The sequence below is a fragment of the Heloderma suspectum genome, chromosome 4 (assembly GCF_057233095.1).
Source record: "Heloderma suspectum isolate Gila_16-S chromosome 4, 16-S_ref, whole genome shotgun sequence".
NCBI classification, from domain to species: Eukaryota; Metazoa; Chordata; class Lepidosauria; order Squamata; family Helodermatidae; genus Heloderma; species Heloderma suspectum.
In genome coordinates, this window is record NC_139461.1 from 249,234,665 (window position 1) to 249,248,947 (window position 14,283).

General features: G+C 45.1%; 2 protein-coding genes across 4 annotated transcripts in view; one reads left to right on the forward strand and one right to left on the reverse strand.

Moving 5' to 3' along the window:
* MDM4 (MDM4 regulator of p53) overlaps positions 1–2,602 on the forward strand; it is a 151,906-nt gene extending 149,304 nt beyond the window's left edge. The window contains exon 12 of one of the 2 annotated variants that reach the window (XM_084853240.1): positions 1,420–2,602. In XM_084853240.1, the coding sequence (XP_084709366.1) occupies positions 1,420–1,454 (35 nt within the window). In that variant the 3' untranslated portion in view covers positions 1,455–2,602. The remainder of the gene's footprint in view (positions 1–1,419) is intronic. The other variant, XM_084853241.1, reaches the window with a different exon arrangement.
* The window catches only part of LRRN2 (leucine rich repeat neuronal 2), a 234,871-nt gene that overhangs the window by 25,803 nt on the left and 194,785 nt on the right, over positions 1–14,283 (reverse strand). The gene's annotated exons all lie outside the window — the stretch shown is intronic.

Here is a 14,283-nt window from a genome sequence, read left to right on the forward strand (position 1 = left end):
GCAAAATAAAAAAACTGGCCAAAAATGTGCATTTCCCCCATAGGCTAAGGCGTAAAAATGCACATTTGGGGGGAATTTGCGCATTTTTCCACATGCGAATGTGTGCTAATGCACATTTCTCAAATTCAAAAACAAAAAAATTCCAATTCCATCGATGGGTGGATGACAGAACAAAAGGTGCCCGACAATCTGTAAAACACAAATGGAACGGCTTTTACACAATCCGTACATCCCTAGTACAGACCACTTCCAGACCTTGCTGAGGGGGCGGGGCCAGGCACACACAGGATTTCAGGGGCGCGGCCAGCATGTGAAGCTCTGTGTGCCTCACTCATGTCTGTTTACTCCATTCAGACTCAGTGCCTAAGCAGGGCTTGAGTGGGACAAGACATTTGGGGTGGGCCTATCTGACAGTTTTGCTTTCTCCCACATGCGAATATTTAAAATCTCAAGTTCTTTCCATCCCGAATGTGGAGGAGTTTGCAAATTTTGGTAAGTTCTTACCAAAAGAAACTGAAATGAAATTCTCACCCCTGTGTACCAGCCAAATTCAACAGGTGCAGCTATTCCCAACACAGAGAGGACCATGTTGTCTCTGCCTGCCAGACAGCTGATGAAGATGAGGAGCCCGCGAGAGAAAGGAGATGGCAACCCTAACTGAGCACTAACATGCTTGGATATACAGGGATTTGAACCCAGACTTTTAAGAGCTAAGCAATCCAAGCCCTGGAGTTAGATGGATGAATCTGTCAGTTTTGGTTTCTCCCACATTCAAACTTTTAAAGTCTCAAGTTCCTTTTGTCCCCAATATGGAGAACTTATCAAAACCACATTGAAACAGAATTCTCACCCATCCCTACAAAACATTGAAACAGCTCAGGAAACAGAGCAGAAGCAGATAGTTAAACAGTGCAACACGCATCAGCCTGCCTGTGTCTTAAGATCTGTATGGGAGGCTCTCCTCAAGGTGCCTTATGACAACTATGGAAACAGACTTCTCTGTTGTCATGCCCTGTTTGTGGTCCTTCCCATGGATGTGACATTTGGACTGACCTTGCAATCATTTCAGTGGCAGGTCAAAACTTTTCTGTTTGCTTGGGCGTTTTGAGCTGTTCGCTCTGGGGTTCTTTCCTTTTTCTTTCTTTCTTTTTTTATTGCTGTGTTATGATTTAATTTATTCTTTCTATTATGTTTTGGAGTTGTATGACTTCTCCCTCTTGGGAAATTGTGCACTGTCCTGATATCATTTGGAGAGGACTCATCTCCCCCCCCCGCAATATTCTGTGAATGAGACTGTGTGATTGTATACTAGAAGCCTCATCTGAAAGCACCCTCACCCCCCATGCACGTGTGCCTAGGATTGCAGTTTGGACCTCCAATGCACTTGCTATTCCACTCTCCATCTCTATTTATATGCAGGTATGCAGATTCAGACTCACTGGAAAAGACTCTGATGCTGGGAAAGATTGAAGGCAAAAGAAGGGGACAGCAGAGGATGAGATGGCTAGATAGCATCACCGATGCAAGGAATATGAACTTGAGCACACTCTGGGAAACAGCAGAGGACAGGAAGGCCTGGTGTGCTATGGTCCATGGGGTCACGAAGAGTCGGACACAACTTAACGACTGAACAACAACAACAATGCAGATTCAGACATGCAACTCCTCCCCTGTACTCCCCAATCTCTGTTATGCTGTGCTAATTGCTCTGCAAATTTAAATACAACTTGTAGCAGTATGATATAGCATTGCCACTTTTTTTCTGCCCCCGCTCCTGTGGCTTTTGTTAAAAGCCAAGTACACACAAATGAAGCAGCTGATGCTCTGCTGGGGCGGGGGAGATCCTTCAGTTCGGTTGTGTCAGGCTGCTGTTAATAGTAGGGATGGGTGAACCTGCCATTTTACTTTCTCCCTGTGTTGAGTTTGAAATGGTGAGGAGTCAGGTCAAGTGTTGAACTTACACAAGAGTTTATGAAATATACTGTTTATGATATGTATCATAATATATGCTGTTTATGAAATGTATATAGGCCTGCTTAGGGCAGTTTTCCTGTTTCTTAGAGTAGGTCGGCTTCTGTAGGCTTCTCATAGAAAGAGATTGGTGAGATGGCTAGATAGCAAGCAGGCACCAATAAACGTGCTAATAATTGCTAGCTGTCTGATACTGATAAAGGTGTTATCCTCAGGTCAACAGTTATGCCACTGCTTAATTTCCTCTGTTTGCTTTCCTGTTCTATCCTGCTAGGGAGATAAAGAGGCCGCCCACCCTGGTGTTGCAACGTTGGAACTTCTGAGTCACTGGGAGGGGTAACCCATTGCCTGTCTGCGATGCTTTGGGGCACATCCTAGAATATTGGAAAGGGTATAAAAGATGGAGCTGAGGACTAACCAATTTGGCTTTGCTCCAGGGGGAACATGCACACCAACCTGGAGGACTTTGGGTCCGAGGAATGATCTCTAATATGCTGTTGATTGGAGCCCCAGCATATACTAGCTCTGTGGGAGTTGCCAGCTCCATGGGCTGAAGAGATGTGTGAGTTTCCTTTGCATATTTCTTCTGCATCCATTTTCTATCAATAAATGGTCATCTCTTTGCACAAGTGGAACAGTTTCATTTTGGTGATCCAAAGAAACTACTCTGACTGGGACCTGGGAAGACCCAGGCCTCCAGATTAACACACCCCCACATTTGATTTTTTTTTTTTTAAACCTGAAGTTCTTTCTCTCCTGAATATGAAGAACTTCACCAATTTTGATAAATTCTTATCAAAACTGAACTGAACCAGAATTCTCACCCATCTCTAGTTAAAAGTATAGAAATAAGATCAGTAAAAAATGTGGCCAGCCTAGCAGATCTGGGGACTCCCTGATAACTATATGATGCTGTCCTGTTGCCCCAGGATCTTGACTGCCAACTCCACCCATCCTCCACCATTCTACTTCTCATCTCTCTGTATCCAGAGCCATTACCTTCAGTTCATACCTCCAGCTTTCATTTTTCTCCCCGCTCCATCTTTTACAATCAATTTCTAGTTAGGGTGAGAAAACATGGCTCTTGTACCTTTAATAACTGTGCAGTAGAGGATATTGCAGCAGGTGTCACTCTTCTGAGAAGATGCACTGGTGGCTATCATTCCCTCTTCTACACATTGAACTACAACTCCCAGCACCCCCTCCCATCCAGCCATGCTTGCTGGGAGGATACTGGGCATTGTAATTCAAGACATCTGGAAGACACTAGGCTGAGGAAGGCCTAAACTTTAGTACAGCTGAATTTTGTGCTTTGAGTCTTCCCTCCCAGTGGAGGCTGGTGGCTCCGATGTCAGTGGGGCCGTGAATCTGCTCCGTCTTTCAGTCAGAACTCTAAAGGAGCTACCCAAGGCAGGAAGCTATCCAAGGTGCAGTCTAAGGATTCACCCCTCCACTGACACCAGAGCCACCAGCCTCCACTGTATCCTCCTGCATCCCCATAAGAAAGTTTCTAGGCAGCCCTGGCCAGTTCTAGACCCTCCTCTAGCTTGATATCAAGCAGAAGATCCAACCACACCTAGAAACACTAAGGAAGCTAATTAAGAATAAGTCCCACGGTTTTCAGTGCTGCTTAATGCAGTGCCTTGTTCTTACTAGCCACAGCAGGAAAGTGTGACTGTTCACAGGAGCAGGGGGTTTAAGCTCATTAGTACTGTATTCCCTGTTCATCTCATGAGGTAATTTTCTGAGGCTTTAACACATTACAGGTGCTCTGAAGATGCAGCTAATGGATTGTGTACATATCACATTTCATTCTCTCACACTCTTCACTCACACATCCCTGATTTATGCCAGGGTAAAAAGACAGTGAAAGCAATCCTTGAGTTTACAGGGCAGATGAGAGGATGGCCTGAATCATGATATAGCCCTCTGGCTACCTTCAGGCTTCCCTTTTTCTTTAGCCTAGAGGGTGGGGGGAAGATTCCCAGAAAGATTCAAAGGCCTGCTCTTGTGGAGGTAGTCAAGATTAAAATGCACAAAAGCACCATGTGCTAAGAGCAGTTATTGTGGTTACTTTTTATACTGTATAGCCACTCTAGTTTTGTTATCAATGCAGGTGAGTCTTATACTCTGTCTCTATCTATCTATTGCCTAAGGGCACAATCCTACACATGTTTAGACAGAAAAAAATCCCACAACTCTGGCTGGGAAATGCTGGGAACTCTAGGCCTTTTTTCTTCCTAAAGTATTTAATTGTTCCCTAAAACATTTCAGGTAATGTACAAAGGACACAGGCACCGCACCTAGTCCTACACCTTAAAGATGGTGCAAAAAGAGATAAAATATGGGGAGGGAAGAGGGAAAGAGGCACATTCAGGCAGCAAAACTCTTCTTCTTCTTCTATTATTATTATCATCATCATCATTATCACTATTATTATTCAAAGCTATTTATGTTTTGGGTGTATATACCTGGTACTTTGTTGTTGTTCAGTCGTTCAGTCGTGTCCGACTCTTCGTGACCCCATGGACCATAGCACAGGCCACTTAATTGCTTCTTTGGCCAAATGAAATGAGTTATTTGGTTTAACTACTGGCCTATTTGGCATTCTGTTTATACAGTTGCTCATCTGATTGTAACATGTTAACTCTGTTGAACACTAAGATATTGGAATGACATTTGGTAGCTGTTTGGTAGCATTCCTTATGTATCCACCCATTTGGTAGCTCTGTGAAGCAGCCCTACCTATGTGTAGATGTACACGCAAAGGGCTCCTCCACAAATTGTTCCAGGATTCCCACTCACATGGAGGAGCCCTACACATGTACAACTGTATGTGCATTCAGCCCTTTCACACTGGTGCCAAATGTGTGGCCAGTAGGGGGGCATGGCTGGCAGATACATGGCTAAGGAGGGCATGTGGCCAGTGGCTGTAAGCCTGTTCCTCCCCTCCCACATTTTTGACTACATGAGGGGGATTATGATCTGAAGCCTCCTGGTGAGATGTGAGGATGAAAGTTGGCTTGAGCAATCTGAATATCAAGGATGAACCTCTGTTCATTCCCCTACACAGAGGACCGGCAAATATGTAAAACAATGCAATGGGAGCTCTCTTGAAAACTAAGTTAGTGAAATGAAAGTTGGTGTACACAATTATATATTTCATGTTCAAATCAAATCTCTACCCCAGACTTGTTTTCAAGAAGGCCAGCAGCAAGCAAGGCCTTCTTCTCAAACTCTGTGCTTACTAAGAACAACAGACACTCGGATCAATCTAGAGGTAATGTGGGAGCTCTATATTTGAAGCTCCTGAAGTCGCCTTTTTTTGAGCTAATAGATTTGCTTTAAGCTCTGAGATGGCTTCTTTTGGATTTGAAATCACTAATAGGATGACATATGCATACAAGTTTATAATATGCATCCTATTGCCAATTTAAATACTGTTTATTTTCTCATTATTCTGGATTGTCTTTGCCAGAGTTTAATTACTATGGCAAATAGAATAGGAGACAGGGGGCAGCCCTCTTTTGTACCTCTGTGTAGCCTAAAAGGGGCAGAGTCCAAGCGTTTGCTCTAACCACTGCTGTGGATTGCGTATAGGACTAATCAGAAGGACAATGAAAAAGGATACATTTATGGAAATGTAGTTTCCTTTCATCATGTACATCAATGCAAGTGCTACAGACCAGCAATCACCCATTACCCAGGCCTATTTTTGGAAGTAAATAATAACAAAAGCTAGAAATGGAAAACAAGAATGTTTATAGGTACAGCAGTATGGGTTATATAATTGTATAATCAGACTCCTAATGTTGAATCTCCCAATTTGATCATCGTATGAACCAAAGCATGTAAGTTAGACTGCATATAGTTTGTATTATTGATGTTTTCTTCATACATTACTGGCTTATGTATCAAAAAATAAACTAAGGGCAAAATCCTATGCATGTTTAGACAGAAAAAAAGGCCTACAACTCCCAGCATTCCCCAGCTACCCTAAAAACACTTGGGGGGAGAAAGCGGTGGGAGACCCCCTTTGGATTTGGATCATGGGTGTGGGGGTGGGGAGAGGGTTTCAGCTCTTTGTCCCCTAATGTATTCTGCAACTTAAATTACCCCCTGAAGCTGCTGTTAGCCACAGAGTAGAACACTTACAACAGGGATAAGGGACTGCTCTGGCCCCAGGGGCCAGATTGCCTCCTGAGGCACCCCCTGGGGGCCAGATGATGTCAGGGGATGGCCCCTCTCTTCCAAAGCCCCACTCCTTCCTGTAAAGCCCCACCATTATGTCATTGGATTATTTTCTTCATGAATAGAGAGGCACTGAGTGATTTGTCCATGCCCTCTTTCTGCACAGAGAAAGGGAATGGCTTTCCCTGCTCAACACTAGACAAAGGCTGCCTTTCACTAACACTGAGTTGGAGTCCCTGTTCTTATCTCTGATCAGTGATTGGAGATAAGAGTGGGGTTTCCCTGCTCAGTGCTGCCTTTCTCTAGTGTTGTGCATATGGTGAGGCCTGAGCAGGCGGGGCCTAGGAGAGAAGCTAGTGGGCCAGGTGGAGAACTCCTGCAGGCTGGATCCAGCCCATGCATCAGAGATTTCCCATGCCTGACTTACAGGATGAAGATTTTCCCCGTTATGGCTAATAGTTTCAGGATGGGGGTAGTTTGGCTTGAGGCTGTGGCATGGGGGCAAAGGTTTACACAAATGTCCTAATCCAAAGGTTTTGAGAAAGAAAGAAAGAAAGAAAGAAAGAAAGAAAGAAAGAAAGAGACATTGGGAGTTCTAAACACATAACTCCCATGCCATCTCAAGTTTGACTCTCAGATCAGCACTCATTACAGCTGTTCCAGGGAACATCAGTGGAACATTGGTCCTTTCTACAACAAAAGCATGTAAAGTGTGGAAGTAAAGCATGCATGCACCTTCACCTTTAACACTGATGCAGTGAATATGAACTTGAGCACGCTCCGGGAGAGAGCGCAGGACAGGAAGGCCTGGCGTGCTATGGTCCAAGGGGTCACGAAGAGTCGGACACGACTGAACAACAACAAAATACATTTCTGTCTGGGAAATCTAGGCCAACCAGGTTCCCCCACTGTGTACATAGGTATTTAAAAAGGCATGTATACGCATACTGTCCTTCTGCAGTCCACATGTTTGCTGCGGGAAATACTGGTGAAAGACTGATGTTTCCTACTGCTATCATAATATGTAACACTGCCCTCAATATAAAGAATGTAAACTGGATGAAGATATACACATTCCCAAGGAATAAGAACACGGGCTTTCAAATATACAGTGGAGCAGGGACGGCATGGTAATATGCAGAACTTGCTAGAAATGCATTCTCTCAGACTGCCAGAGGGGGCAATAGAGGTCACTCCACACTGCAGTAAAGAAATTCCCCACAGGCTGAACAAAAGTTGTTGTTACAAAGACAAGATGGAGTTAGCCTGCTTGTGAGAGACCAGAGGAAGAAAAAAACCTCCCCTGCCTTCCCTAGTCCTTAACTTTCAGCCCAGCCAAACAAAATTTTGCTTCTGTTGGTTAACTATAGCTTGATACCAAGATACCAATTACATCTTGCAGCCTCCCAAATTTCTGATCTTTGCTATCAGCACTTATTGCATCTCAAGAAACCTTTCATAGGGCACAGGATCATTTCCCCAAATGTTCAGCAGCCATAATCAGGGCCATTTTTTTAAAAAAAATGTGAGGGCTGTTCTGGTTTAGGTACTAGCATAAGTTTACACTTTCAAAATGACTAGGCTGCGTGCCCAGATGCCATTATACTCTGTGTGGGTATCATGTCATCCAAACTAGCTGAACAGGGACTAAGGTCTATTGAAATCTGTCCTAATAGGAGCTCTGGTCTCTGAGACTGTGTTGCTGCAACACCGACACTAAGGCTAACCACCAGGATGGGCTGTTTCCTTCCTACTTTGTGCTTCAGATAGACCTTGGCTGCCTGGGAGATTTTCTATAAAAGCAGCCACATCTCCTCCATGCAACCTTGTCTGATCAATCAAAGACATTTGTTTGCATTCCCAGGCTGGGATCAATAGGCTTTCCCTGGTCACACAATGAGATTTTGATTCAGTACCATAGAACATGGGGCTGGAATGAAAGACTGGATGCTGAATCTGACTTCTCCCACTTGCATCTTGTGAACCGGTCAGTTTTTGCCTACCCACCACTCCCCATCCCTGATGTGCACGTCCAGATTTTGTGGGGGGGGGGAGGGAAGAAAGACCAATGAGGTGGAATTGTAAAAGAGATCTGCCAGGAAACAATTTCCCCAAGGGAGGTAACATAACAAGAACAGCTGAGTGCATCCAGCCTTCCAATACAAAGTGTGCCTTTTGCAGGAGTTATACAGCCACGCTGATGAATAGGAGCCCCTTTTGAGTTAATTTCCTTTGATGAAGGGCTTATTCTGTCTCATATCGAAACCTCATCTTGCACCTATTATTAAGTCTGGTTTGATCTCCCTTGATTAGGTGCTACTCTCATGCTGTGCTGCTGCTGACAAACAAAGGGTACAACTTAGGTATCTTCACAAGGAATCTGTGTACTTTGCATAAGGCTGGAGTAGAGACAGACCTGGGCAACTGCTGGGTCTTACGTTTTCAAAAACGGGGGATCAGCCTCCATTTGCTTCTTTGTCCCAGAAGTCCTAGGTGCAATCTGAAACTTACATAGTAGACCGAATTAGGCTGCAATTCTTTACATGTTTACCTGGGCGTAAGCCCCACTGAACACAGTGTTGGCTTATCTCTGAGTAAACAAGCATAGGATTGCATTGTTTGTCTGCTGCTGCCTCCTCTTCTTCATCTGTTATTTTTCTTACTGTGAACTGCCCTGTGAACCGATGGGTTAAAGGGCAGTATAAAAATGCATGCATAGATAAATAAAATGTTGGAGGAATGCATGAATTGTGTTCACGCAGCTAGTGAGAAACTATGCAGTAAAGGCCAAATCTAGGCAGAGAAGGAGGTTTAGTGGAAGAGAGGTGGTTGGCCAGTTAGTAGGTGTCTGATATGCCATCCCAGGCCTAGCATAACCCTTAGAAATCGCTATTCCCATTACGAAGCCCAAGAACACTAGGTAGCTTGGAGGGTAGCAAATTCCAATGTAGCTAATTCTGCCACACTAGGCATATATAAGCTTCAGCAGGGGAACATAGCGGAGACATCAAGATATGCTAGAGTGCCCATATGGCCTACTTTATAGAGGGCAGTTCTCTGTTTGAAGGCTGTCAGAGATAGTTGAAGGTGTCCCCTAATTGAAGGGCTGTCCAGGCCAAGACCAGTTTAACAATAAAGACCCATAAGAATAACCATAAGAAGGGAGGGCACTGGGTTGCACAAAAGAGGGCACTGGCTTGCATAAAATTTGGATATGTTGATTTATATATACACTTAGAAATAATTACTATCATTTAAATAGAAATACAAGACATTTCACCACAGTGGAGAAGACTGTGACCTGGTGACCTGTGTGCCTTCTTGCTCAGTCTGCTCTCCAGGTGCTAAGTGTGGATGGGCAAGTTCAAGATCGCTCCTTTCCCTTCTTACTTTTTCTTATGGTTCTTTATCTTTAAACTGGACCCGGACTGGACTTGGACTTGAAATAAAGGATGCCTTCAAACAGAGAACTCTCCTCTGACAGCCCTTCAAATACAGGACTGTCCTCTGTAACGTAGGACAATGGCCAACCTACCAGCACCAGCACCTGGTAAGACTGGGTGGCTGCCTCTCCCACTGTGCTCTGGCTGTTGCCAAGCCCCAAACCCAGGGCAATTCTGGAATCGCCCTCCTCCCTCTCACAGGACAACAGTGAGGAAGCAGGATTAAATGATGCGAGAGCAACACACTCCCACCAGGGAAGGGCCTGCTACTTGGCTCTAACGCTCCCATGCATCCAGGCAGGGGCCTCTCCACCTGGGACACTAGGCTGGTCACTTCACTTCTGCCTGGCACAAATCTTCATCTGCTTTCCCCACTGCTCCCCAAGTGGTAGGGAGACCAGGGGCAGGGCGGGAGCATGCTGAAGGATCCTAGAAGCAGTCAGCAGCACAGCCTAGCAGGACCCTTGTACAAAAAAGCTGGAGCTGGCCTTTTTTTGCCCATTACTTTCCTAGTTCTGCCTGGCTTTTGTCCTAAGGTCTAGGTATGCAAGTGCGAAGAGAAAACTCATGGGAAAAGACCCTGATGCTGGGAAAGTTTGAAGGCAAAAGGAGAAGGGGACGGCAGAGGATGAGATGGCTAGATAGCATCACCAATGCAATGAATATGGACTTGAGCACACTCCAGGAGAGAGCGCAGGACAGGAAGGCCTGGCGTGCTATGGTCCATGGGGTCATGAAGAGTCGGACACGACTGAACGACTGAACAACAGCTAGGTATGCAAGGCAGCATTACCCTCTTCGAAGTACATTTCTTTTCTTTGTTATGTGCTCCCATGAAAGTACCCCTAGAAAAAGGGCTTATTGAATATGCACCTCCATAGGCAACAAAGCACCAAACACTAGTGCTTTGCATTCTCTCCCACCCCACACACACCTTAAATTGATTGGATAAGCATTTGTTCAGTGGCAGCGGGGGCAGGAAAAGCATAGACGCCAGCAAGGCTTTTATCATTTGAAAGCCAGCCAGTTCCCACCCTGTCAGAGTGGAGCAAAGCACAATTTCTGCCTCTGCCCCAGTTTGTGTGTGTGTGTGTGTGTGTGAGTGAGAGAGAGAGAGAGAGAGAGAGAAGATGGCCTCTGATATACTGTTTCTTTAAATCAGGCCTTACATTGGACTTTACTTCCTGTTACTCATTTGACTCTCAGTTCAGTAAAAATAAAGCTTATGTAGGGTGGCCATGTGCCCTGCTTTACTGAGGACAGTCCTCTATGTGAAGGCTGGGAGAGGATAGTCCTCATCTGAAGGCATCCGCTAATTGAAGGGCTGTCCAATCCAAGTCCAGCTTAAAGATAAAGCACCATAAGGAGGGAGAGCAGCAGAGGCCCTGAAGTTGCCCATCCACTGCTAATACCTGAACAGCAAACTAAGCAGGCATACCTGGTCAATCTTTCCCACTATGTATACATTTTTGTAAATTTGCATCTATACATATAAATTAGCACATGCAGATTTTATGGAAATCTGTGCCCTCTGGCCCTCTTCTTTGGTGAACCATTTCCTCTTTTTTGCTGATGCCTAAGTGGACATCCATATTACTATGGCTGTTGAGTTACTGTGAATTTCTGAGGAATTGCTTCTAAACACACAACGGGACTACAGACCTAACAAGGCTCTATGGATCAAAGTATGCTGAAGCTCAAGCTCTGGGGGGTTCTATCCAATGTCACGTAATGGGATGTCCCCTAACCTCCCTCCCCACTGCACATCTCATGCCCCCAAATTTCATCTGGAGGGGTCCCCGGAGGGACAGGGAGCTGCAGGGAGGAGGGGGAATCTGTTCCACCGCGGTGTCTGTTCCACTGGTTGATGGACATATGTAGATGCATCTCTGGTTGAGTCACTGCTCCCAAGATGCCCATGTGCCACATTGTGCAACAGAGCCAGCTCCAGATTTGAGGGAGCTCTGGGAAAAGTGACGTCAGTAGCCTATTCCCAGTGGGCAACTGTCCACCCTGAGCAGGTGATCCAGCAATGGTAGCAGAAGGCCTGGTACTTGGACCGACAGTAATGGCAGGTGTACATGGCTGGACTTGCTGGTACTGCCATTTTAACTCCTTCACAATACAATCCAGTACGTATGGCGTCATTTCATTGTGGGAGAATTAAAATGGGTGCTGACAGCTCCAGCTTTGCAGGAGCAGTTCTTCTGCCAGTGCCAGGCAAAAGACTGTGTTGGGGAGGGCCCTGGTATTTGCCCGGGGATGCCGTGTGCTGGTGGCACCAGGCCTGTCCTGCAGAGACACTTTTTAAAGGCACGCATGAAGAGAGCCTTTCCTGATGAAAATCTATAATTTTTAGGGCTATACTGAAAATTTCTCCCATATTCTTCTCAACCATTTTCATTCAATTTGATAGAAATCGCTTTCAAAAAGATATTCAAAGCAGAAGAAATTTCAGAGAAATTCAGGGTTCAGGGTTCTTGTGCTTGTGTTACTTAGGAGGTGGCCAAGAAGCGTGGTGGGCCGGGCCATAAAGTCTCAGCCACTGCCAAAGGCTGCTACCACTGATGGGCTGCTGGCTGTGGTGACTCCAAAGAAGCTTTCCTTTTGGGTTGCCACTCAGGGTGCAACCCTATGCAAGTTTAGACGAAATAAAGGCTTACAACTACCAGCATGCCCCACTGGGGCATAGGCTTTGCGTAGGATTGCACCCTGAGTGGAGTAGTGAGGGTTGCTTCTCCTTTCTTTTGTCTGTTTTAATAGGAGAGATTTGACAAGGATTTGGGGTTGGGGGGATATGTCGGCTCCTGGTATCCTCCATGGTTAATATGTGAATCTGCATGCACATGTTTAGAGAGTCTTGTGATAGTCTGGTCCATGTATTGTTAGCTGCTTAATTATTGAAATGTTTGCACTTAAGGAATGTGATGTAACGTTTCTCAATGTTGTGTTAGGTTTATTAATTGAATTGCTTTGGTTTTTATTGCTAGATAATTTTCCATTTTGTTTGGTTTTCATCTGGTTTGGTTTGCTGTTTTTGATATTATTGTATTTATCCTGGTATTCGTTGTTAGTTGCTTTGGCCTTCCTTTTGGAAGAAAAAGCGGGGTATAAATATGAAAAGAAAATGGTGCCTCAGGCATTCTGGGACAGGATACTAGGACAGATGGGAGGACAGAGTTTAGATAAAGAACAACTGTTTTGAGGGGAACAACCTGCTTTGAGAACATGTATGTGGGCAAAGGGGTTCCTTTCTATTCCCTGAGCATCAGCTGTACCTGGCAGCACTTTCTAGGATCTAGGATTATGTTCATGCTTCGTAGCCCTACTAAGAACTACTGCCCCATGCAAGTACACACATGGGGCTGGAACCAGGAGCTGACTTTTGCGAGAGGAAGGGCTCCACTCACAGAAAGTCCCTCTACCCAATTTTGGGTGGTTCACCCCACATACACCATAGCTGATTCCATTCACCATTGTCTCCTGACTCTGTGCAGCATTTTCAGCAGGCTGGAAAGGCTGCCATGCAGAGGAGGAGGTGGGTAAGTTCACTTCCGCCAGCACAGTTGATCCAGCTTAAATCTGGATCTAACCCATGACTAGAACATTGGAGCCACTGTCTCACTGTAGAAGGAGACACTCTGAATGAGACAACCAGTTACCGCTGGTTGTTTTAATGACATTTTGTTCTTTTATTACTGTTCTATTGTTTCATTGGTTGGTTTTATGGTTTTTATCTTGTGAACCACTTTGGGAGGTTTTTTTATTTTTATTAAAAGTGGTCTAGAAATCTTCTCAAACAAACAAACAAACAAACAAACAAACAAGAGATGGAAACAGAACCTTTCAACTCCAGGATATAAGGCATCAACTCCAATATAGCATTTCTGGTACTGAATGTAGTTCCCTCCCCCATCCACATTCTCTTCCTTATGCTGGACGTTCACTTCACAATGCAGAATCACCACTGCTGCCACTTCTGCTGTGCCCCTAGCTGGAAGACAGTCTATATCATGGGAAGTCTGAGTACTGATGGATCACCCTAACCCTACATTGTGCTGACTGGAACAGCCTCACCTCTCTTTGCGCAGGGCTGATCTTTGAAGAATATATGGCTGGTGTAATGGAATCTAACTTTGATAAACTTCAATCTTCTTGTGAGAAGATAAATTGCAGCTGAGAAAAAGAGCAGAAGTGGAGAAGACCCCAACAAAGTGTATATAGGAAGAGCTCTGTAGACCGTACACAAAGCTGCGACTGACGAATGCCCTGTAGAGGTTTGCTGCCAACTCGCCTCATGCAATACTGCAACCGGGGCCCATTAAACTGCCAGGCACGGTTTTCCTGGCATTTCCCCTTCCATCACTGCTGCTGCTGGCTTAGGTGTGTGCTAGAAAATGTTCTTCCTCTATCATGGCTGGGAAGAGGCAGAGGATTCATGTCAGTGGTGGAGGATCTGGGGAGGAAAAGGGAGCACGGGAAGTGCATATTGGCGATAGGGAGTGAGATGTCATCTAGAGGCAGCTTGACAGGAACAACAAAGGTCTCCCCTGGTCATAAGATAGCACCAGTTTCAGGCTGTGAGAACAGCTAGGCTTATGTCTCTGCCCATGAACCTCTCCAAAGGTGAGGTATGGCCATAGCATAGTATACTTCAGTTGAATCCCCTTTTCTTTTC